The following is a 26,638-nucleotide window of genomic DNA, read 5'->3' as shown; positions in this document are numbered from 1 at the left end:
AACCTGGCATAATGTGACAGTTGGTCACTGGTGGTGATTTCGTCTATCTTCCTTGAGGTTAAAGTTTATGAATGAAAATCTTATAATCCTGCAGCTTACAGTTTCAATGATTATGGTGATTTAGCATATCTTTCACATATTTAGAATGCAGTTAATTTCACTGTCCCGTTGAGGTCAGAAAAGCAAATCGTCATAATGGCACAATATTTCGACATTTATTTGGAACTTTCTATTTTCAATGTGAGAAAAATTAATGTACATTTTGAAGATTTATATTATCTAATTCTAAACATATATTTTGTTTCAAGCAAGAAAAAAAGAAACATTTTAGTGTATACTTCCCCATAAATATTTAGCAGAAACAAATTGTACATCTTTTTATAAAACACAACTCCACTTTAGAGACAGTTGTGGTGGGTAGCTGGTGGCCACTAGGGCTGTGCAAATATTACCGGTAAACCGGTAATAATAATTACATACTGCATTGAAGTGCATTCTGTTGAAGCAAACAACACTGACCATGAAAATCATTTCATCAATTCATCGGTCCAATTTTGAGCAAAACGGATTGTCGGCACGTCTGCATGTGCTTTGCATACACCTGGCTGTTCCTCTCTCTGTACTCCTCCCTCGTAACAAATAGTGAACTGTGTGAAAATTTTAATGATAGTTTGTTAAACAACTTTTTTACTTTTGGGACATAAATTCTGTAAAAAAAATCACAGAGTTGGTCTGAAGTTTTGATTATGATCAGCGTTTCATTGAGTAATATATGTTGATTAGTTTTCGAGTTAGATTGCAATTCATCGGTTTGCTTTTGAGCCAGACGGAGTATAGTTCACTATATGTTACGAGGGAGGAGTGCAGAGAAAGGGACAGCCAGGTGTGCGAGAAAGGATGGAGATGGCACAGCACAGGTTGAGATGAATCAATAACTTTGTCGGCACTTGTGCACGTGCTTCTCTAACACCTGCCTGTCCCGTTCTCTGCACTCCTCCCTCGTAACAAATAGTGAACTGTGTCAATATTTTAATGATAGTTTGTTAAACAACTTTTTTAATGTTAGGACATAAATTCTGCAAACAAATCAGAGAGTTGGTCTGATGTTTTGATTATGATCAGCGTTTCATTGAGTATTATATGTTTATTAGTTTTCGAGTTAGATTGTAATTCATCGGTCCGCTTTTGAGCCAAACACACTATATTATAAGTTTCGGATATAGTAGCGTGCAAGTATCAATGGACAAAATACTGTGACTATGTGTCCCAGTTCACCCAGCTGCAAATGGGTATTTTGTGAGGATGAGGCTGTGTCATAACTCGCTGTGCCTAACAGGCTGCATGAGTTGAATGCTCCCTAGGGAGTTCAGTTGGTTAAAAGAATGCTAGAAAAAAAAGACATCCGTTTATCAAGGGAATACTCAAGCACCTTGAGCATGTACTAGTTACGTGGATATGTGCGCTATAAAACTATCCTATCATCATCATCATTATCATCATTATCATCTGTTATTCACCACATATGGCAGCCTACTCCCAGCTGATGATATATGTGAGGGTGGACCTGTGAGTTCATGTAGTGATTCTCTGGTGACTGTGACATGTTACTGTAGCACGGCAACACGCCTCTTCATGTGACGGCGCTGCAGAATGAATGCTGCCATGTTGCTGACCTGATGGCTGCTGGCGCCGACCCAACTGTGAGAAACAAGGTGAGCTGGATGTGACAGCCTAACCATAAGTGTCGGTCGTGCAAATATGTTGTAAAGATGTGACACTGAACAAATCTAGACTTGCAAGAGTAGTGTATAGTTACTTGTACATTTCATTTATTTTTGTATGAGATACTAGTTGACTTAATAATATGCTGGATTAACATAAGTACAGTAATTGGTGATGTCTTTTGACAGGAAGGAAAGACGGCCTCAGAACTTAAGACTAAAAACAAATACTGGCAGTCAATATACAACAAGTACCAGGTAATATGCTCTTCTTAGTTTTCATACAATAATTATGCTTAGTGTGGAAGTATTGTATTTGAATGCTCTGATACAATTACAGTGGTATTCCTACTGTTGCCATGGATACTTCGATAGTGATATCTCAACAGTTGCCATGGATATGATCTCATAGTAATCTCCCTAAAGTTGCCATGGATACTGTGATAGTAATATCACTAAAGGTACTGTGCATATTGTGATAGTAATCTCCCTACTGTTGCCATGGATGTTATAATTTCACAACAGTTGCCATGGATACTGTAATAGTAGTATGTCTGTTGTGGCTCCAGCCAGGGATATTTCAGGCGGTGTCTGACCACAATGTGGAGCGGGTGTTGGAGCTGTTGCACTGCTGGAGCATGGTGGACTCAGTCAGGGTGTGTATAGCACGTCAGGGGAGGATCCAGAGGGGGATAGCGGGGGGTAACCCAAATCCTGGATCCGTCCCTGCACCTTGTATCACATGGTATAACATTCATGTATATCACCTTGTATCACATTCACCTGGTATAACATTCATGTATAACACCGTGTATCACATTCACCTTGTATAACATCCATGTATATCACCTTGTATTACATTCACCAGGTATAACATTCATGTATATCACCTTGTATCACATTCACCTGGTATAACATTCATGTATATCACCTTGTATCACATTCACCTGGTATAACATTCATGTATATCACCTTGTATTACATTCACCTTGTATAACATTCATGTATAACACCTTGTATCACATTCACCTTGTATAACATTCATGTATAACACCTTGTATCACATTCACCTTGTATAACATTCATGTATAACACCTTGTATCACATTCACCTGGTATAACATTCATGTATATCACCTTGTATCACATTCACCTTCTATAACATTCATGTATATATAACACCTTGTATCACATTCACCAGGTATAACATTCATGTATAACACCTTGTATCACATTCACCTGGTATAACATTCATGTATATCACCTTGTATTACATTCACCTGGTATAACATTCATGCATATCACCTTGTATTACATTCACCTGGTATAACATTCAAATTTTTTCTTATCCTGACTCATGCTTATTTGCTTGTCTTCTTCTTCTGGCGAACCTAGTGGAACACGTATATCTCCCAATTGAAGTTCCCTTCAATAAAAGAAATCACTCATTAGTACTCACCACGAGTTACCTCCCTTTCCCCAAGCTCGGGAACGAGGGCGCCACCCAAGCCCATGTGCTTCACTCTCTCCTTCTTCGCCCAGTGAGCTGGACCTGAGAGCACCTGTGTCTCCCAACACACTATATCCTTAATTATATTTAGTTAAGTTCCTCTTATACGTTAGTATAGAGGTAGTACTAGTATAATTATTCAATTTGCATTGATTATTAATTGTGCTTCTGCTGTTTTATTCACGATTTGTCGTGTTTGTTCAGTAGGCTACATTAATGAAAATTTGCACAGAATGTAAACTACGTTATTCTGATACCGATCCACATTTAAAATGCCCTAGTTGCATTACTCCATGTTCCTTTGATTCTCGTTGTAAATTTTGTATCAATTTACCTATCTCTGCCTTTGACAAATATTTATGTTCCGTTTACAGACGGAAGGCAGATAAATCACGTAAACAGAATTCAAACATGGCTAATAGATCGCATATTAATGTTTCATGTCAACTGTTGACTGAGGACACGCCACCGGCTGGTGGCATGCCTGAGTTTCCCTCGGCGGATAAGCGTGGGACGCAGTCCGCTATGTCCAAGAAGCGACCTGCATCTCAAGAGCTGCCGTCTTCTCAGTCCAAGTCGAGGAAACCATCCATATCATCTCGTACTTTGCGTACACCAAGATCTACACCTTCATCTAAAGGGAAGTCAACAAAATCTAATAATTTTGCCTCTGATATCTTACCAGTTACAGAATTAGCATTATATGATGATGATATGCCTATTATCATTCCAGAAGTTCGTCACAAGAAACGGCCCGTTTCTGCGACTGTCACCTCAGCGCAGATGAACACACAACAGGAGATGCCAACTCTATCACCAGAAATTTTATCTGAGGGTCCCGTCACCTCTGCAGAGAGACATCCCTCTTCAACGCAGACCGCTTCAGACGACTTGATCAACCAGATAATGAGGGTGATGGAAGACCGCTACGGCTTACAGAGGCCTCAGAGCCACGGGCCTCAGAGCCCACCCCATATCAAGTCATACAGGGCCTCAGAGCCCGCCTTGGCTTCGCGTAGGGCCTCTGAGCCCATAGACGCGCCTCCGCGAAGGGCAACCCTGCCCGGAGTGAGCTCTTTGCATAAGGTATCCCAGGCCGCCTCCGCGAAGGAGCTAGAGCCGCACCTATTGCAAGAGGCTTCGTGGAGAAGGAGCGCTTTGCCGAGCACGCACCTTGTCATGCACGAAGGGCGCCCACGAAGCAAGCTCATATGTCGGATCGGACACTGAATCCATACATTCGCGTAGGGCCGCCGGCTAAGTGGTTCTACATCGCCTAGAAGACGCTCAGTAGCCCTCAACGCTCGAGAAGTCCACAGCGTCTCGCCTCAAGGCCATCACCGCTCACGATCACAGTCTCCGGGAAGGATGTCTTCTCCAAGGTCTACATACACTAGCCACTCTTCAGTCCATTCTCCTCAGTCCTCACATAGATCTTCTTACAGATCTAGGACTCCGACATACAACCATCCATCAGAGGAGGATGATGGTATTGTTTTCTCAGAAGCTGAGATAAGATATTGGATGGTAAACGAATTACAACTGGCCTCTCCTCTAAGAACGAGGATACAGCCCAAACTTACCTCATGAAAGATGATGATGTAGATCATATCACCGTGCCTCCTATGGATCCTATCGCAGCCGTTCCTGCTAATCTGGATACTACTTACGCCAAATCTACTAAAAACCTACCTACCCATTTACCATTCTTCAATGCCAAGAATTTTTATGGACATAATATGGAGCCCTTTTTCAAGACTCAGGAGATTGATGAGAACTTTCAACTTATCAGTGATTCCAAGTCCAGAACTTATAGGATTGATGATCGCAAGATGGCCCAGTTAGATACCATTTCCAGGAGGATGTTTTTCGACTTAATAGGTCTAGGACTATTAACGAAACTCTCATCACCAAGTTCAAGAACTCTACGGATGAGGAGAGTAGGATGATTTACTCAGCACTACTTATGCAGAAAAAAGATCAACAATTCCTTACAGACCATCTTTCAGCTCTTACTGAAATCACTACCATGACACGTCGGCAAGGGTTACTAGCCTCCTGCTCTTGGAATAAACAATTCACAGAGCCTCTGTACACAGCTCCATGGTCTTCACCGTTACTGTTTGGTGGCAACATTAACACGGTTTCCAAGGAAGTATCTAAAGATTCTAGAGAAGTTCTCATGATTAAATCTATGGATACGTTAGCCAACGCCTTTAAACAATCAGCACAGAGGTACTCGGGTAAGTCTAAGTTTTCAGGGCTACAGAGGGCCCGGGATAAGAAATTAGCGGCCGTTTATAATCCCAAGAATTCTTTTCGTCGCCCATACAACAAGTTCAGAGGAGGATCAGCTAGAGGCAGATCATCCAGAGGTGCCCGTGGATTTAAACGATGAAAGTCAGGTTCGGAACGACTGGAGTCTTCCACCCCCAGTCGTCCCAGTACAACCTTCTCAAGTTGGTGGACGTCTGCAACTACACTGGGAAAACTGGGGAATACTTCAAGATCCGTGATGTATCCAACATCCTTCAGTACGGATATCGCCTACAACTCAAGGCCAAGCCACCGTTAACAGTCGACCCACCAGGGTTCAACGTTCAGCTGGCACTACTACCGATGTTAAGAGAAACAGTTCAGTCTCTACTAAACAAACAGGCCTTAGAAGTTCTCGAGCAGCAAAACATCACACCAGGCTTCTACTCCCCAGTTTTCCTAGTGCCGAAAAAGAATTCCAAAGAGAAGTATCGCCTCATTTACAACATGAGCACCTTCAACAGAGATTTTCTATGCAAACCACCAACGTTTCGCATGATACATTTACCTCAACTCCGTCAGCTAATTCGTCCACTAGATTACATGGTAAGTATAGATCTGCAGGATGCATACCTACACATTCCGATTCATCCCAGGTCAAGGAAATATCTGAGGTTTATGCTAGACGGCATACACTACCAATGGAAAGTACTTCCCTTCGGAATCACTTCGGCCCCTTGGGTATTCACAAGAGTAACCAAGCCTATTGTCTCATACCTACATCGCCAAGGCCATGGGAGTGCATTTTACCTAGACGACGGTATACAGGTGGATCCAGATCCACAGCGTCTCAGACTACAGCTGGAATTTACAATCAAGCTACTAACGCAGTTAGGCTGGTTAGTAAATCTACTCAAGTCGGACCTAGAGCCCACGCAGGATCTGCAGTTTCTAGGTATACGATTCCTTACAGCCCAGAATCGTTTGGTAGTCCCGGAGGACAGATGGATCAAAATACAACAACTGATTCCCCAAGCCCTACTCTCTCCGTTACCACTATGACAGTGGCAGAGTCTACTGGGACTACTCACATCAGCTCAAGACTTGACACTCAGAGGCAGGCTTCAATTGCGTCCATTACAAGTCCTCATCATTGCTCATCTCGAGGACCCTCTACCATTCAGTCTACCAGATTATGTCAAACCACATCTACTCTGGTGGACCAAGAGATTGAATGTTCATGAGGGCGCCTCCTTAGTAGAGCCGAATCGGATATACACCTCTACGTGGACGCTGTCACTAATAGGCTGGGGAGCCCATCTTACCGGGCAGGACAGCCGTCAGGCCTATGGAGCATTCAAGAGAGCTTATGTCACATAAATCTGCTAGAGATGCAAGCAGTCATAAACGCCATAAGTCACTGGAGCAACCTGTTACAGAACGCCCAGTTAATGATTCACACAGACAACTCAACAGTGGCGTTTTATGTGAACAAACAAGGGTCAACAAGATCACTGAATCTACTCACCCGATGTTTCAGACTGTTCGAATTAGTCGACAGTCTAAACATTCATATCAAAGCCTGCCACATTCCAGGAGCAAAAAGTGTGTTAGCAGACGCTCTCTCTCGGCCGCATAAGCCGTCGCCGACAGAATGGATGCTCCACACAGAGATATTCAATCAGATAATCATGGAAATAGGATCTCCTCTCATAGACCTATTTGCCACCCGATTCAACAATCAACTGACAACTTTCTTATCGCCAGTGCCAGATCCACTAGCTTGGGCAACGGACGCACTAAGCATATCGTGGGAGGGACTAAACATGTACACTTTCCCGCCTCCTGCGTTGATCCCACATTTCTTGCTAAAAATCAGTCAAACGAAGAGCCTCGATCTGATTTTGGTCTCGCCTTACTGGCTAGCGAGAACGTGGTTTCCAGACCTCATACTAGGAATCGAAAACCACTACTTCAGCTCCCACTGCGCTCCAATCTACTGATACATCCGCGACACCAAACAAGTGCACAAAACACCAGAAGCATACCAACTTCACGTGTGGGACTGTATCAAAGCATGTTTGAATAAGAGAGGTTATTCCACCAGAGCGCGCTAAGGCGGTCACGCTTTTGCACTACGTAACTCTACTCGTGAACTTGTACGCGATGACAAGTGGCGCAGTTTTGTCAATTATGCTGCTAAGAAAGGATTTTCAGCCAGATTTGCTACACATCCTCAAGTGGCAGAATTCTTGTGTTTCCTACGCCAAACTAAGAATCTGAAAGGATCTACACTATCCACTTATCTTGCAGCCATAAGTTCAGTCATTACTATGAGGACGGGCGTCAAGTTGACTAAAACACCAGAGTTACTCGCCTTATTACGTGCCTTTCGATTGGAAGACCAGAAACGGAAGTTTCAAGCCCAGCCTGGGATCTGAATGTTGTACTTCAACACCTCACAAGTGAGGCTTACGAGCCATTGTTATCTCAAGGCCATTTGAATCATTGACCCACAAAACCTTATTCCTGCTAGCGTTAGCCACTGCAGCCAGGATGTCTGAAATTCACGCTTTGGATTACGAGAGAACACGGTTTGATGATATTCATAACATCGCTCATCTGGGACTTCGATGGGATTTTATTGCGAAAAATCAACTACCAGGTCAACCAGACAGGTTGTTCCATGTCCCAGCTCTCTCATCCATTCTTGGACCACATGATACGATGGACTTATCACTTTGCCCAGTACGTGCACTGAAAATATATCTCCAAAGATCCAAGCAAAGTAGAGGGAAATTCAAAAGATTGTTTATCCCTATATCTACCGCTTCACAGACAGAAGTGTCACAAGACTACTATTTCTATCTGATCCTAACTGTCATACTAAGAGCCTACAAGGCAGCTGGACTGGACCCTCCAAGTGCTACTAATCCCCACGAAATTAGAGCACTAGCTTCTACTTTAGCTTTACATGGAAATTGTTCATTAAATACCATTATGGAGGGATGTTTTTGGAGATCCGATATGGTGTTTGCCATCCATTATCTGAGAGATATCACCACCAAGGACGTCTCAGGTATCCACCATTTCGGTCCCATGGTCCTCGCTCAACAGTTGACAGTTCCACGGAGAAGATAAGTCTATCTTGATGATTTTATACTTATCTGATAACAGTACTAATAGCTACATGCTATCTATATATATTTGCTTAAGTTACAATTTTATCTTAAGCTCAGTACTATGATTTTATATCATTATACACATATAACTACAACTCTTACGAGTTCTACTATTATATATATGTTCAGCTTAAGGTCTATCTTTAAGCTCAGTCATATGTTCATTTCATAACATGTATTAGTTAACAAACTCTCAGTAGTTGGTTACTATTATACAGCTTAAGTTATCTTTATACCTTAAGCACAATTATGTTATAGCTTATATATATATACATATTGTAAGCTTATTACTTTGGTTCTTATAAAAGTATACTTATAAACTATCTACAGTTTATACTTCACATTAATAGCTTTAGCTTTAATTAATGTTCTATATACTTTTATTATATTCAGTAAATTGTAATAACCTTCTTAAGAGGCAGCTGTTAATATACAGCAGGAATTCAGTTCAGTGCCTTCATGAAGTTCCCATAGGGTTATTACAATTATCTCAGTTCAAATCACTAATTAGTAAAATCCAAAGTATATATAATCCCACCACCTATCCGTAGGATTCTACAAGCAAATAAGCATGAGTCAGGATAAGAAAAAAAAAGAAATTTTTAGAGTAAAATTAATATTTTTATACTTATCCTGACTCATGAGGTAAGCCCTCCCGTCCTCCCCACTTAGCACTTTGGATTTCTCGAGAAAAATAAAGTGTTGGGCTCAAAACAAAAAAGGAGAGAGTGGAGCACATGGGCTTGGGTGGCGCCCTCATTCCCACGCTTGGGGAAAGGGAGGTAACTCGTGGTGAGTACTAATGAGTGATTTCTTTTATTGAAGGGAACTTCAATTGGGAGATATAAGTGTTCCACTAGGTTCGCCAGAAGAAGAAGACAAGCAAATAAGCATGAGTCAGGATAAGTATAAAAATATTAATTTTACTCTAAAAATTTCATGTTTATCACCTTGTATCACATTCACCTGGTATAACATTCATGTTTATCACCTTGTATCACATTCACCTGGTATAACATTCATGTATATCACCTTGTATCACATTCACCTGGTATAACATTCATGTATATCACCTTGTATTACATTCACCTTGTATAACATTCATGTATAACACCTTGTATCACATTCACCTTGTATAACATTCATGTTTATCACCTTGTATCACATTCACCTTGTATAACATTCATGTATATCACCTTGTATTACATTCACCTGGTATAACATTCATGTATATCACCTTGTATCATATTCACCTGGTATAACATTCATGTATAACACCTTGAATCACATTCATGTATAACACCTTGTATCACATTCACCTTGTATCACATTCATGTATATCACCTTGTATTACATTCACCTGGTATAACATTCATGTATATCACCTTGTATCACATTCATGTATAACACCTTGTATCACATTCACCTGGTATAACATTCATGTATATCACCTTGTATTACATTCACCTTGTATAACATTCATGTATATCACCTTGTATCACATTCATGTATATCACCTTGTATCACATTCACCTGGTATAACATTCATGTATATCACCTTGTATTACATTCACCTGGTATAACATTCATGTGTATCACCTTGTATCACATTCATGTATATCACCTTGTATCACATTCACCTGGTATAACATTCATGTATATCACCTTGTATTACATTCACCTTGTATAACATTCATGTATATCACCTTGTATTACATTCACCTGGTATATCATTCATGTATATCACCTTGTATCACATTCATGTATAACACCTTGTATCACATTCATGTATAACACCTTGTATCACATTCACCTTGTATAACATTCATGTATATCACCTTGTATTACATTCACCTGGTATAACATTCATGTATATCACCTTGTATCACATTCATGTATAGCACCTTGTATCACTTTCATGTATAACACCTTGTATCACTTTCACCTTGTATCACATTCATGTATAACACCTTGTATCACTTTCATGTATAACACCTTGTATCACTTTCACCTTGTTTAACATTCATGTACATCAACTTGTATCACATTCGCCTCGTATCACCTAGTATAACATTCATGTACATCAACTTGTATCACATTCGCCTCGTATCACCTAGTATAACATTCATGTACATCAACTTGTATCACATTCGCTTCGTATCACCTAGTATAACATTCATGTACATCAACTTGTATCACATTCACCTAGTATCACCTAGTATAACATTCATGTATATCAATGTCAGTTGAGATATGTATTTGCTTGTTGTATACGATGCTGTATTCCCCAGAATGGCCAGACATTGCGCCAGTTTGCTGCAGCCCTCAAGTTCCATGACATTGTCTTCCTACTGGATGACCACAAACCCACCTTGGTGAGTACAAACAGCTTTGTTCTACATGTCACTGTACTTGACCATCTGCATTGAACCAGTAGTAAAAAGTAGTTTAAGATAAGTTGTAACATTCTACATGTTTTTCTCACACTTTAGTGACTGATAACATCCATTGTAGGATGCAGTTTATGGTGTCCTGGAGGTCAACAAGGTCAAGGTGAAGGCTGCACTGAAGAAGTCAAAATGCAACATCAATTACCTCAATCATGTGAGTGACAAGTTTACTGAGACAAAGTGATGTTGAACCAGTCTGTCCCAAGGTCCCTGCTCCAAGGTCAAGGTCCCCGTTCAAAGGTCCCCTTTCTAAGGTCCCTGCTCCAAGGTCTCTGCTCCAAGGTCAAGGTCCCCGTTCAAAGGTCCCCTTTCTAAGGTCCCTGCTCCAAGGTCCCTGCTCCAAAGTCCCTGTTCTCATGTCCCTGCTCCAAGGTCCCTGTTCTAAGGTCCCTGTTGTAAGGTCCCTGCTCCAAGGTCCCTGTTCTAAGGTCCCTGCTCCAAGGTCCCTGTTCCAAGGTCCCTGCTCCAAGGTCCCTGCTCCAAGGTGCCTGCTCCAAGGTCCCTGTTCTAAGGTCCCTGTTCTAAGGTCCCTGTTCTAAGGTCCCTGCTCCAAGGTCTCTGCTCCAAGGTCCCTGCTCCAAGGTCCCTGTTCTAAGGTCCCTGTTCTAAGGTCCCTGCTCCAAGGTCTCTGCTCCAAGGTCCCTGCTCCAAGGTCCCTGTTCCAAGGTCCCTGCTCCAAGGTCCCTGTTCCAAGGTCCCTGCTCCAAGGTCCCTGTTCCAAGGTCCCTGCTCCAAGGTCCCTGTTCTAAGGTCCCTGTTTCAAGGTCCCTGTTCCAAGGTCCCTGTTCTAAGGTCCCTGCTCCAAGGTCCCTGCTCCAAGGTCCCTGTTCCAAGGTCCCTGCTCCAAGATCCCTGTTCTAAGGTCCCTGTTTCAAGGTGCCTGCTCCAAGGTGCCTGCTCCAAGGTCCCTGCTCCAAGGTCCCTGCTCCAAGGTCCCTGTTCCAAGGTCTCTGTCGGAGCATGAAGGACATCATCATAATCACGCATACCCGTGTGTCCCACACTATATATTGCACCATACTTGCTAGGGAAGCCCATTGCAAAGCATCTTATGAGTGAGTGAGTGAGTTTAGTTTTACGCCGTACTCAGTAATATTCCATCTATATGGCGGCGGTCTGTAAATAATCGAGTCTGGACCAGACAATCCAGTGATCAACAGCATGAGCATCGATCTGCGCATTTGGGAACGGATGACATGTGTCAACCAAGTCAGCGAGCCTGACCACCCGACCCCGTTAGTCGCTCTTACGACAAGCATAGTCACCTTTTTTGGCAAGCATGGGTTGCTGAAGACCTATTCTACAAGACTGTCTGTAAGCATGTTGTTCTGGTTTCAGGCATCTACACGGCAGCATATCCTGCAGTACGCAATTAGTCTCCGGGACATTGACCTTGTGACCCTAATCTGCAACGCTGGTGCCGATGTCAACTTACCGGTTCTCGTCAACAGCTACTACTGGGTATGTTAACAACACTGTGTGCTACTGGTATGTTAACAACACAGTCAACAAAATGGTCTACTACTGTGTATGTTAACAAGATGGTCTACTACTGGGTATGTTAACAAGATGGTCTACTACTGGGTATGTTAACAAGATGGTCTACTACTGGGTATGTTAACAAGATGGTCTACTACTGGGTATGTTAACAGGATGGTCTACTACTGGGTATGTTAACAACACAGTCTACTACTGTGTATGTTAACAGGATGGTCTACTACTGGGTATGTTAACAAGATGGTCTACTACTGGGTATGTTAACAGGATGGTCTACTACTGGGTATGTTAACAACACTGTGTGCTACTGGTATGTTAACAACACAGTCAACAAAATGGTCTACTACTGTGTATGTTAACAAGATGGTCTACTACTGGGTATGTTAACAGGATGGTCTACTACTGGGTATGTTAACAACACTGTGTGCTACTAGGTATGTTAACAACACAGTCAACAAAATGGTCTACTACTGTGTATGTTAACAAGATGGTCTACTACTGGGTATGTTAACAAGATGGTCTACTACTGGGTATGTTAACAGGATGGTCTACTACTGGGTATGTTAACAACACAGTCTACTACTGTGTATGTTAACAGGATGGTCTACTACTAGGTATGTTAACAAGATGGTCTACTACTGGGTATGTTAACAAGATGGTCTACTACTGTGTATGTTAACAGGATGGTCTACTACTGGGTATGTTAACAACACTGTGTGCTACTAGGTATGTTAACAACACAGTCAACAAAATGGTCTACTACTGTGTATGTTAACAGGATGGTCTACTACTGGGTATGTTAACAAGATGGTCTACTACTGGGTATGTTAACAAGATGGTCTACTACTGGGTATGTTAACAAGATGGTCTACTACTGGGTATGTTAACAACACTGTGTGCTACTGGTATGTTAACAACACAGTCAACAAAATGGTCTACTATGTGTATGTTAACAAGATGGTCTACTACTGGGTATGTTAACAAGATGGTCTACTACTGGGTATGTTAACAGGATGGTCTACTACTGGGTATGTTAACAACACAGTGTACTACTGGGTATGTTAACAGGATGGTCTACTACTGGGTATGTTAACAGGATGGTCTACTACTGGGTATGTTAACAACACAGTGTACTACTGGGTATGTTAACAACACAGTCAACAAAATGGTCTACTACTAGGTATGTTAACAAGATGGTCTACTACTAGGTATGTTAACAACACTGTCTACTACTGGGTATGTTAACAAGATGGTCTACTACTAGGTATGTTAACAACACTGGCTACTACTAGGTATGTTAACAAAATGGTCTACTACTAGGTATGTTAACAAGATGGTCTACTACTAGGTATGTTGACAACACTGTCTACTACTAGGTATGTTAATAAGATGGTCTATTACTGGGTATGTTAACAAGATGGTCTACTACTGGATATGTTAACAAGATGGTCTACTACTGGATATGTCAAAACTGTCTGCTACTGGGTATATCAACAGTGTTTACTGGATGTGTTAACAAGACTGTCTGCTGCTATGTATGTTAGCAATGCCCTCTGATACAGGAAATGTTAGCAATGCTGACTACCACTAGATGTGTTACTTGCACCAAAATCTACAGCAGGAAGTGTCAGTAAACTCCCACATTCAAACTAGGAACAACTGGAGAGGATGGTAAATTTACCGATGACTGTGAAAGTACACTAGCAAAACTAATTTGATAGTAGATGATGACAATTATGATGATGATGATGATGATGGTGAACATCACACAGGGTCCCCTGTACTTTGAGGCCATCAACAGTGATCTGCCCGCAGAGATTATATGGAAGGTGTTGAAGAACCAGCCAAACTTCAGCCTTAAGGATGAGGTACTTTATAGAAATCTTTTTATCCTAAAATAGCAATAATACTATCCTTGAAACTCCAGTTTAAAAGGAGCTAACTAACGCGTACATCAGCAGTTTCATCATTTTCAAGCAGAAATTGTTAGACATGACAGAAAGACAATAATTTTTCCTTATCCTGACTCATATATTGTGCTTATCTCCTTCTATGCGAATGGTAGTGGAACACTTGAATCCCTTGTAGTTCCCTTCGAAGAGGACGTTAAAGTACACTCACCCACGAGTTGCCTCCCTTGCATACTTTCCCGCTAACAGTCACATGACCAGCCATGCTTGTCACTCTCTCCTTCGTCGCCCTTGTGGATGGTTTGGAGTGCACAGGAGTCCCTTTAAGGCACTATATCCTTGTTATTTCGATCCCTTTACCCTTTACGATTTTTGGGTCGTAAATACTTTGATTGTATATAGGAATTTCGTATTTTGTGATGTTTTTCATCTTTTGTACTTTGTTTACAATTCATAAAAGCTTGCTCTCTTTGTAGGTACCGGCTATCTGCAGCTGATCCGCACACCCCCTATGTCCTTCTTGTACTAATCAATGTTCTTCCAGCATTTGCTGCAATCATTGTGTTAATTTGTCAATTTCTCAATTTAATGATTATTTGTTTTCCGTCCATAGACGTACTAGGGACAGGGTGCGGAGGTTTTCACAAGTCATGGCTGATAACTCTAGAGATAGCATCAATAACCTAGGGTTGCTAACTACTGCTGAAATTTATGTTTCTAGTGAATTGCCGAATTCGTCATGGGGAAGAAATCGTCAGCATCTAGATCCTTGTCAAGGCTGTCTCACTCCAGTAAGACTACCACTCAGAGGTCCTTTATTAAAGACATCGTGCCTCCGGCCGAAGTAGACGTATTCGATGATCCACCGATTTTGCTGCCTGAAGTTACAGTCACCAGTAAAGCATCACAGCGTCACAGCGTCCATCTTCGGCGAGATCAACATCTACAGCAACCTTATCAGGGCAACCGCTTGAAAACCTCCCGTCGGCTACGCAGACATCAGGTACCAGAGACTGCAGCAGTGTATCCTTGTCACAGTTGCAATGCAGATTAGAGGAAGGCTCGGCGTTCTCAAATGCTTCACCGTCTCCACAACAGTTCCAGCCTATAGTGCAGAATGTTGACCCTGGGGCATTCATGAAGCAGATGATGTCTATGATGGAACGACGGTTTGCAGAAGAAAGAGCTGCACAGCAAAAGTCTACAATGACAGCTGCCATTCGTGAACCTGTTCCTGAGGACTTGACAGCTACAGTTCACCATCTTACAGATGAAGTGAGCATTCACGAACGTCAGCATTCAAGAAGGTCCTCACAGACAGAAGACAGTTCATGAAGAGGCATCCACGCATCCTCAGCATTCCAGAATGTCAAGCAGGAAGGAATCCTCATCTAGCCGTTCCGCTCTGGAATCTGGCAGCTCGTACAGATACAGATCAATGTCACCTACTGACAGAGAGCAGCATTCACGAAGGGAGCATTCGCAAAGGGAGCATTTGCAAATGGAGGATTCACGGATGGGGCATTCACGAATGCATTCGCAATAGGAGGATACACGAAGGCACAATTCATTGGAATTAGAAAGAACCCTTACAGATGAAGAGGGTGACCTGGTCTTCTCTGATGGCGAGGTTACGTCGTGGATCGCGAACGGATTGGACTTAGCATCGCCATCCAAGGAGTCGAATGAAGCACTCATGTATAAAATGACAGATGAAGACTCTCTCACTTTCCCGCCTATTGATCCGATTTCTAGAGTGCTTGCAAGCCTCAGCACAGCCTTCGACAAAGCTGCTAAATACCAGAATCAACATATACCAATATTTAATGTGAGAAGATTCCCTTTGCATCACATGGAGCCCTTTTTGAGAGTGCCGGACTTGGACAAAGGTTACAAGTTTATCAACAGGTCTCGTAACAAGTCCTACAAGGTGGATGATAAAAAGATTGCTCAGTTGGATACTACAACCAGAAGAACGTTTTTTGGCTTAGCAAGATCAAGAGCAATCAACGAAGCGCTGATTTCAAAGTTCAGGAACCCCAGTACAGAGGAAGATAGGATGATCCTCTCAGCGTTTCTTACACAGAAGAAGGATCAGCATTTTATCTCAGAACACCTGGCTTCAACATCGGCGGGTCTGACCCTTTTGCGGAGACAAGGTCTGCTATCGTCATGCACTTGGAGTGACAGATTCATCAAACCGTTGCTTAGAGCTCCATGGTCGGCGCCTACTATATTCGGGGGTGGAATTGAGGAAGTCGCAAGGGAAGTCGCGCATGATTCTAGGGAGGTGATGATGATTAAGTCCATTGATACGTTGGTCAACGTCATCCGACAGACTTCACAGAGATACAGTAACAAGTCAAAGTTCGCGGGTGTACAGAAAGCAAGGGAAGAAAGACTCCAGTTCCAGAGGTGGGAAAAACTCTTTTTGCCATCCATACTGGAACAACAGATATACCTCAGGGAGAGGACGCGCCCCCAGAGGCTCAGAAACTCAAGACGTTGAAGATGGGGTTTGGAACGACTGGACTATTCCACCCCCAGCCGTTCCAGTACAACTGTCGACAGTGGGTGGACGTCTACAAAGGTACTGGGAAAATGGCTGAATTCTGGAGGATGACTACGTCTCACAAGTACTGCAAGAAGGTTACAGAGTACAGTTGAAGGCCACTCCACCGTTGACCTGCAACCCACTAATCTTCAACAACGCAGACAATCAAATAGAGAAGTTAGACGTAGCCATCAACTCCCTGTTAGACAAGAACGCCGTAGAAGCGATAGAACAAGATCATTTAACACCCGGCTTTTACTCACCAATTTTCCTAGTACCCAAAAAGAACACCAAGGAAAAGTTCAGACTGATATACAAGATGAAAAGGTTCAACCAAGACTATCTACTCAAACCCTAGAGGTTCAAGATGATCCACCTACCTCAACTCTCGTCCGTCCAGCAGACTCTCTGGCCAGCATAGACCTTCAGGATGCATATCTACACATCCCGATTCATCAGGATTCTCGAAAGTATCTGAGATTCCTGTTTTAAGGTCGACACTTCCAGTGGAGAGTCCTACCATTTGGCATATCCTCGGCCCCGTGGTTGTTCACACGAGTGACCAAGCCCATTGTCAGTTATCTACATCGTCGAGGTCTACGCAGTGCTTTCTACCTGGACAATAGGATACAAGCTCATCAAGTAGCCAGTCAACTCAAACTACAACTGGACTTCACCATCAGACTGCTCACACAGCTAGGATGGCTAGTGAACTTGATGAAATCAGAGTTGGAACCGAAACAAGATTTGCAGTTCCTGGGAATATGATTCATCACAAAGCAGAATCGTATTATGGTCCCAGAAGATCATTGGGTCAAGATACAAGCCATGATCCCAGAAGCAGTCATCTCTCCGTTACCACTATGAAGATGACAATGTCTCCATGGTCTGCTTACGTCAGTGCAAGATTTGACCCACAGAGGAAGACTACTGTTACGCCCACTACAGCGGTTCCTGACAACTCACCCGAACAGTACAGAGCGGATAACCCTACTAGACAGTCTAAAGACATACCTTTTATGGTGGACTCACAAGTCAAATGTCTGCGGAGAAACCTATTTAGAAGAGCAGGCCTGCAACACACACCTTTATGTGGATGCGTCACTACAAGATTGGGGAGCACATCTCAACAACAGTGTAGCAGCAGGGAAGTGGTCGAGGCAGGAACAACATCTTCACATCAATCAGTTGGAGATGAAAGCAGTGATCAACGCCTTACAGCACTGGTCGAGCTCACTGATCAACAGAATGCTAACAGTCCACACAGACAACTCAACAGTGGCATTCTACGTAAACAGACAAGGATCAACAAGATCTCCAAGCCTGTTACAGCTCACATTCCAAATGTTCAACATGGTAGACGACCTAAACATTTGGATAAAGGCGTGTCACATTCTAGGAGCCAAGAATGTATTGGCAGACGCTCTATCTCGTCCACTTCAACAATCTTCTACAGAATGGATGCTACACCCAGAGGCATTTCGGCTCATCATAAAGACAGTAGGATCTCCGCTCAAAGACCTGTTTGCCACAAGGTTCAACAAACAGATGCAGACATTCGTCTCACCAGTTTTTTTTTACCAGATCCGCAAGCATGGGCAACAGACGCCTTGAGCATGTCATGGGAAGGACTTAACGCATACGTGTTCCCGCCTCCGGTTCTTCTACCACAAGTGTTACGGAAAATCAAGCAGATGAGAGTTCTGCAATTGACTTTGGTCGCTCCCTACTGGCCAGCGAGAGTCTGGTTTCCCGATCTCATTCAAGATCTCGGAAGTCCAACCTTGAAAGTACCAGAGTGGCCAAACCTACTCATCCATCCGCACACCAAGCAAGATCACTGGAATTCGGTGATATTCCAGCTACACGTACGGATCGTATCAAGACTTGCTTAAAGAAAAGAGGATACTGCGCCAGAGCAGCAAAAGCAGTAACTTTAGCTCTACGCAGATCAACTCGCAACTTGTACGATGACAAGTGGCAGAGATTTGAACAGTATGCAAGGCGGAAAGGCTTTTCAGCTATGAAAACAACTCATCCTCAAGTGGCGTATTACTTGTGTCACCTTAAACAGACAAGACGATTGAAAGGTTCTACTCAATCTACATATCTGGCAGCAATCAGTACAATCGTCACTATGAAGACAGGCATCAAGCTGACGAAAGTGCCAGAACTCCTTGCTCTACTGCGCTCCTTTAAGCTGGAAGATCAGCAAAAGAAATTTAGGGCACCTGCTTGGGGTCTCAACGTAGTCCTACAACATCTCACGAGTAATGCCTACGAGCCACTGGAGCAAACGACCTTTAATTCATTAGGGCCGAGAGCCGCGTATATGGGGCAAATTAATCAGCTCCTCACAGCGAGTGACGTGTTTATGGGGCAGGTATAATTAGCAGTTTATCACAGCGAGAGCCACATATATCCGTCAACAGAAAGCACATCTTATTCAGCGAGAGACGCACATGTTTGTTGTACTTTTAAAAATCGCACTGTACCTATTATTTCAACCAATTTAGTACTACTGAGCCAATATTAGCTTTTCTTACGAGAGATGCTACCTTTCGTGTCAATCAGAAGAAGTATTTAAATTGTTTTGATAGCAATTGCTAATCATTATCATAGGCTTGTACAGCGTTTGGCTAATGAACACGTGTCGTCGAGAAAGGGGATTATGATGTCTTTACAGAGGTAAGTGTCTGGTACTCTTCATTGGGAATGGATACTAAAATACTTCGTATGCACATTGATTGAATTAGATGTAATGGTTTAGAGGTCACTGAAGATTATATTTTCTTCAACTTCCTAATAAATAGGAAACAATATACGAAATTTCAAGGACATACAAAGAATTCAAACGCAATAGAATAGTTTGAATTTACTTTTTAGGTATTATTACATTGTCATGTTTCATATATTGAAACATAATGTATAAACACAAATAATTATACATCCAAGCTCGAATAGAGTAGACATACCGGGGTAATACTTTCATATACATTTTACACACACAACTAGTACATAAAACATAATGATTTGCTGTACATGTAAATATAATCTTCACCTTGATACGAATGTACAAACTAAAGGACACGTATTACAGATTTCACGAAATGACACTATACTGAATTATTATAGTGTATAAACTTGCAGTTGACCCCCCAATATTTATGAAGGCGGGCGTGCCTATATTTATGCTGAATGCAAACGAGGTTCATAAGATTACAGATGTGCATGCATGCATAAACATTACAGAGAGGGGCATGACTCCCTAAAGCAGGTTGTCCAATGATTTAAACCAGGTGACAAGGTTTTAGTATATCTACCTATACCAAGTTCTTCATTAAAATCCAAGTTTTTTGGACCATACACAGTCAGAAGCAAGGTTAGTGAGACAGGTTATGTAATTAACACGCCAGACCGAGGTAGGAAGACTAGGTTCTGCCATGTAAACCTGTTGAAGGCATACCACGAGCGTCTGCATAAACATTACAGAGAGGGGCATGACTCCCTAAAGCAGGTTGTCCAATGATATAACAGCGCATCTGTTTATTTTACACTTGTCACGGGACAAACCTTTCAACAAGGACGAAACTACATATGCATTCTGCCGGAGGCTGTTATTTCAAGGCGAAAGAGGTGTTCAATTATCTCATTACTGTAATCTGATTGAATGATTATATGCATGTGTATCGATACCATAACTGATATACTATCCAGCTTTTATTGATGATGGATCATTGATACATGTGATAAAATTACACTGGATTTGATCATTACAGAGATCAAATACAAATGTTTTACACAATGCTCATGTAAATTGCATAGAAAACTGAAAATTAAAATCAACATGAAACTTTGAACAGCTTGAACAAAAATGCTTGAAATACCTTTCTATGGTTTACATGTAATAACATGATATTACTTCTGTCTATGTGTGAGAATTTTTTGAATTACCAACTTACTGTGTTTTATAACAAATGTAGTAAAAGATTTCATTGTTGTAATACATTGACATGTATATATATTCGATGCAAAGGCGTGACTTATCACTTTATATTCGATTAGGTAACATTATCAACTCTAGATTATGGAAAATAACTAGTTACAATTCAGTAAGCTTTAAGTTAGTAAGTTAAAAATACTATCTCTACTCAATGGTTGGATTTCACGCGCTTTGTTTTTACTTATCGAAAAACACTAAAATGAGGACAAATAAACTCGCCAAAGTGTCTATCTACTCCTAGTTGTCTTATGTGTATATTTCATACATCATTACCAGTGTGTATGTTTACAATACACAAACTGTTACATGATAGCTTGAGTTGATAAAGCCAAAACCCAGCATATCGACTGGTCAACGATACAGCCAATGATTAATCTCTATCCAAGCTGTTGAGTGACCAAACATACTCTTCGGAAATTTCACCCATGCCCCATCACCTATCCTTTCCTCTGTGACAGGTATCTCATGATACAATTGCTCACAGATAACATATGACCAGCCACTACATTGAACAGTTGAGATACCGAACGTTCTATTCGGGAAATTTGATGATGCCTTATCACGTGACTCTTTGTTTTATGTCTATGCAAGGAATATGTAGTATACATTCTTTTGTATGTATGTTTGTATGGTCACGTATGTTTTCTGCATTAAATCTAGATGAAACAAAGTGCCAAGCTATGAATGTGCTTTATGTTAGTCACAGACTAGCGTAATAGTACTTTCATTAAAATAATTTGTATGCACTCGGCAAAAACGCTATTTTCGTCGAAGATTAAAAACTATGTAAGTAAATCCTCTTTACAGTATGTCATTGTCATAGATGTTTTGTAAAATTAAACTTCACACAATGATATGAGAGAGAGAATTTGTTTATGTGTGTCTCATCTCTTTCATACAAAGAATACATGCATATGTTGATAAAATATAAACGTACAAGCCGCCAAAGGTCTATAAGAGAAACTTGCAATAAAATTACATAAAACTTTGCAATAACGATATGTATTCACATCTGCTTTCTTTCAACATATATCTTTACGAAACAATTAAACAATCAGGACTTCTTTGTACGACTAGATAGTTTCCTGTCATCGTGGAAACCTGCCAGGGAAATCAGGTGTGATTAGCACTGATTAGTCTCGGCACAGCGAGTGGGCAATCAGCGAGGGGTTCCAGGTGTTGAGTAGTGAGGTGGCTCTCGGGCTTAATGAGTTAAGCTACTCACACAGAAAACTCTGTTCCTACTCGCCTTAGCCACAGCAGCTAGGATGTCAGAAATACATGCACTGGACTTTGGACGAAATCGATCTGCAGGGACACCGTGCTGCAGTACATCTAGGACTTAGATGGGACTTTATTGCAAAGAATCAGTTACCTGGCCAACCAGACAGACAGTTCCACGTCCAAACGCTATCTACGATCCTCGGTCCGGAGGATACACAAGACTTATCCTTGTGTCCAGTCAGAGCTTTACAGATATACCTGCAAAGGAATAAAACAAGGAGAAGAAATTTCAAGTGCCTATTCATCCCCTTGTCTACAGAGACACCTACAGAAGTCTCAAGAACGACAATATCGTTCTGGATGAGAGCCGTTATACTAAGGGCCTACAAAGCAGCAGGACTAGAACCTCCACGAGCTTCCAACCCGCACGAAGTCAGAGCTTTGGCGTCTACACTTGCTTTGTACGGAAACTGCTCGATTACAGCGATATGGAGGGCTGCTTTTGGAAGTCAGATACAGTGTTTGCCAACCACTACCTCAGAGACATCGCCACTGAAGACGTTTCCGGTATTCACCAATTTGGGCCATTTGTTGTAGCACAACAACTAACGGTTCCACAAAGATGCTGAGATGAATTCTCACCCTTTTATCACGTGACTTGCTGATAACCTTCGCTCTGAAGAGTTTTGGTTGAGAGTCCAGGCGTATGTCTAGGACAGGCTAGCATGAGTGATCAAGACCCCGTACTTGTATAGAAGATACTCGTATGTCTAGGACAGGCTAGCATGAGTGATCAAGACCCTGTACTTGTATAGAAGATACTCGTGATCAAGACCCCGTACTTGTATAGAAGATACTCGTATGTCTAGGACAGGCTAGCATGAGTGATCAAGACCCTGTACTTGTATAGAAGAAACTCGTGATCAAGACCCTGTACTTGTATAGAAGATACTCGTAGGTGGAAAGGGTTGCAACTCTTATGATAAAGAAGATATCATAATCCATGAGTTGCTATAGATAACTAGTAAGAAGAGATACTAGTTTATCTAAAATCCACATGAATCTGATAGATTCACTTGTCTTAAAGAAGTCTGACAAGATGTGGTCCCCCCGAGTTGACAGATGAAAGTTGGAAGAATAGGATCGACAGAGTGCCTTTACATAGTTCCCATGGGGGGAGATACAGGACGTAGCTTAAGGACAGCTGATGAATCCATGAAGTGGCCTGACCCACCACCAATCCACTGGATTCTGGAAGCATAATTAGTCAGGATAAGGAAAAATATGTAATTTTTAAGTAAAATTGATATTTTATACTTATCCTGACTGACATGAGATCAAGCCCTCCCAACCTCCCCACTTATGGCACTTCGGATTTCATAGTACATCCAAGTGTCGGGCGCATTCAGGAGAGAGTGACAAGCATGGTTAGTCATGTGACTGTTATTGGCGGGAAAGTATGCAAGGGAGGCAACTCTTGGGTGAGTGTACTTTTACGTCCTGTTCGGGGGGAACTACAAGGGATTCAAGTGTTCCACTACCATTCGCATAGAAAAAGGAGATAAGCATAATAAGCATGAGTCAGGATAAGTATAAAATATCAATTTTACTTAGAAAATTACATCGTGGAACTTACACCAAGCTGTATTTTGTTTGATCTGTTGACCATAAGTTAGTGTTCTCCCACCCACAGCGAGGACGGAACTGTATGATGTTCTCTCTAGACAAGACCAATGGAGCCATGCCACTTGATGTCATTGCATACATGCTGAAACATGGAGCCTACATCGCAGAGAGGGATGAGGTGAGCTGTCTGTCTGAGGGGTGACTTGGTTGATTGGGTGGAGGTGAGGTGAGCTATCTGTCTGAGGGGTGACTTAGTAGATTGGGTGGAGGTGAGGTGAGCTGTCTGTCTGTGGGGTGACTTAGTAGATTGGGTGGAGGTGAGGTGAGCTGTCTGTCTGAGGGGTGACTTGGTTGATTGGGTGGAGGTGAGGTGAGCTATCTGTCTGAGGGGTGACTTAGTAGATTGGGTGGAGGTGAGGTGAGCTGTCTGTCTGTGGGGTGACTTAGTAGATTGGGTGGAGGTGAGGTGAGCTGTCTGTCTGAGGGGTGACTTGGTTGATTGGATGGAGGGTGAGGTGAGCTGTCTGTCTGAGGGGTGACTTGGTTGATTGGATGGAGGGTGAGGTGAGCTGACTGTCTGAGGGTTGACTTAGTAGATTGGGTGAAGGTGAGGTAAGCTGACTGTTTGAGGGGTGACTTAGTAGATTGGGTGGAGGGTGAGGTGGGCTGTCTGTCTGAGGGGTGACTTAGTAGATTGTGTGGAGGGTGAGGTGAGCTGACTGTCTGAGGGGTGACTTGGTAGATTGGTTGACGGGTGAGGTGAGCTGACTGTCTGAGGGGTGACTTGGTTGATTGGGTGGAGGGTGAGGTGAGCTGACTGTCTGAGGGGTGACTTAGTAGATTGGGTGGCGGGTGAGGTGAGCTGACTGTCTGAGGGGTGACTTGGTAGATTGGGTGGAGGTGAGGTGAGCTGTCTGTCTGAGTGTGTCTGTATATGTGCGTATACATTGTGTCAGGGATGAGACTGTGTCTGTATATGTGTGTATACATTGTGTCAGGGATGAGAGTGTGTCTGTATATGCGTGTATACATTGTGTCAGGGATGAGAGTGTGTCTGTATATGTGTGTATACATTGTGTCAGGGATGAGAGTGTGTCTGTATATGTGTGTATACATTGTGTCAGGGATGAGAGTGTGTATGTATATGCGTGTATACATTGTGTCAGGGATGAGAGTGTGTCTGTATATGTGTGTATACATTGTGTCAGGGATTAGAGTGTGTCTGTATATGTGTGTATACATTGTGTCAGGGATGAGAGTGTGTCTGTATATGCGTGTATACATTGTGTCAGGGATGAGAGTGTGTCTGTATATGTGTGTATACATTGTGTCAGGGATAAGAGTGTGTCTGTATATGCGTATGCATACAGTAGTGCGGGCTGTGTTTCATAGATATGTGGATGATTTATGTCAACTTATTGTATTATTTTTTCACAGACAGGGTCAACAGTGCGAGATGTGGCTCGGTTTGCTCGTCGTCGTGATGTGGTGAATCTGATAGACAAGGTGATTACATCAGATTAAGTTAAAGAACAACTAACTGATAGCAGAACTTAAATCTTTTGGGACCTGTGTACCTGGTGTGTCTGGCAATCAATTATAATTCTGGGCAGTACTCCATCAAATCCAGACTGTGTTGTGTGTAGCTGACTGTTGTACACTGTTGTTCTGAGTTTAATGTTGCGTGTAGCTGACTGTTGTTCTTAGTTTAATGTTGTGTGTAGCTGACTGTTGTTCTTAGTTTAATGTTGTGTGTAGCTGACTGTTGGTCTTAGTTTAGTGTTGTGTGTAGCTGACTGTTGTTCTTAGTTTAATGTTGTGTGTAGCTGACTGTTGTTCTTTGTTTAATGTTGTGTGTAGCTGACTGTTGTTCTTAGTTTAATGTTGTGTGTAGCTGACTGTTGTTCTTAGTTTAATGTTGTGTGTAGCTGACTGTTGTTCTTAGTTTAATGTTGTGTGTAGCTGACTGTTGTTCTTAGTTTAGTGTTGTGTGTAGCTGACTGTTGTTCTTAGTTTAATGTTGTGTGTAGCTGACTGTTGTTCTTAGTTTAATGTTGTGTGTAGCTGACTGTTGTTCTTAGTTTAATGTTGCGTGTAGCTGACTGTTGTTCTTAGTTTAATGTTGTGTGTAGCTGACTGTTGTTCTTAGTTTAGTGTTGCCTGTAGCTGACTGTTGTTCTTAGTTTAATGTTGTGTGTAGCTGACTGTTGTTCTTAGTTTAGTGTTACGTGTAGCTGACAGTTGTTCTTAGTTTAATGTTGTGTGTAGCTGACTGTTGTTCTTAGTTTAATGTTGTGTGTAGCTGACTGTTGTTCTTAGTTTAATGTTGTGTGTAGCTGACTGTTCTTAGTTTAATGTTGTGTGTAGCTGACTGTTGTTCTTAGTTTAGTGTTGTGTGTAGCTGACTGTTGTTCTTAGTTTAGTGTTGTGTGTAGCTGACTGTTGTTCTTAGTTTAATGTTGTGTGTAGCTGACTGTTGTTCTTAGTTTAGTGTTGTGTGTAGCTGACTGTTGTTCTTAGTTTAATGTTGTGTGTAGCTGACTGTTGTTCTTAGTTTAGTGTTGTGTGTAGCTGACTGTTGTTCTTAGTTTAATGTTGTGTGTAGCTGACTGTTGTTCTTAGTTATGTGTTGTGTGTAGCTGACTGTTGTTCTTAGTTTAGTGTTGCGTGTAGCTGACTGTTGTTCTTAGTTTAGTGTTGTGTGTA

The 26,638-nt window shown here is 42.0% G+C and overlaps 1 protein-coding gene across 1 annotated transcript in view; it reads left to right on the top strand.

The window, feature by feature from the left end:
- Positions 1-26,638, top strand: part of LOC124281576 (putative ankyrin repeat protein RF_0381) — a 45,781-nt gene that overhangs the window by 1,854 nt on the left and 17,289 nt on the right. The window contains 9 exon segments of the mRNA XM_046717520.1: positions 1,614-1,712; positions 1,911-1,979; positions 2,291-2,377; positions 10,960-11,043; positions 11,183-11,272; positions 12,457-12,579; positions 14,388-14,483; positions 24,000-24,110; positions 25,370-25,438. Of these exon segments, the coding sequence (XP_046573476.1) occupies positions 1,614-1,712; positions 1,911-1,979; positions 2,291-2,377; positions 10,960-11,043; positions 11,183-11,272; positions 12,457-12,579; positions 14,388-14,483; positions 24,000-24,110; positions 25,370-25,438 (828 nt within the window).

Source organism: Haliotis rubra, unplaced genomic scaffold (genome assembly GCF_003918875.1).
Source record: "Haliotis rubra isolate DU_JTF1 unplaced genomic scaffold, ASM391887v1 Scf285, whole genome shotgun sequence".
Classification (NCBI taxonomy): Eukaryota; Metazoa; Mollusca; class Gastropoda; order Lepetellida; family Haliotidae; genus Haliotis; species Haliotis rubra.
Note: the sequence above shows the minus strand (reverse complement) of the source record. Positions and strands in the feature narration are given on the sequence as shown.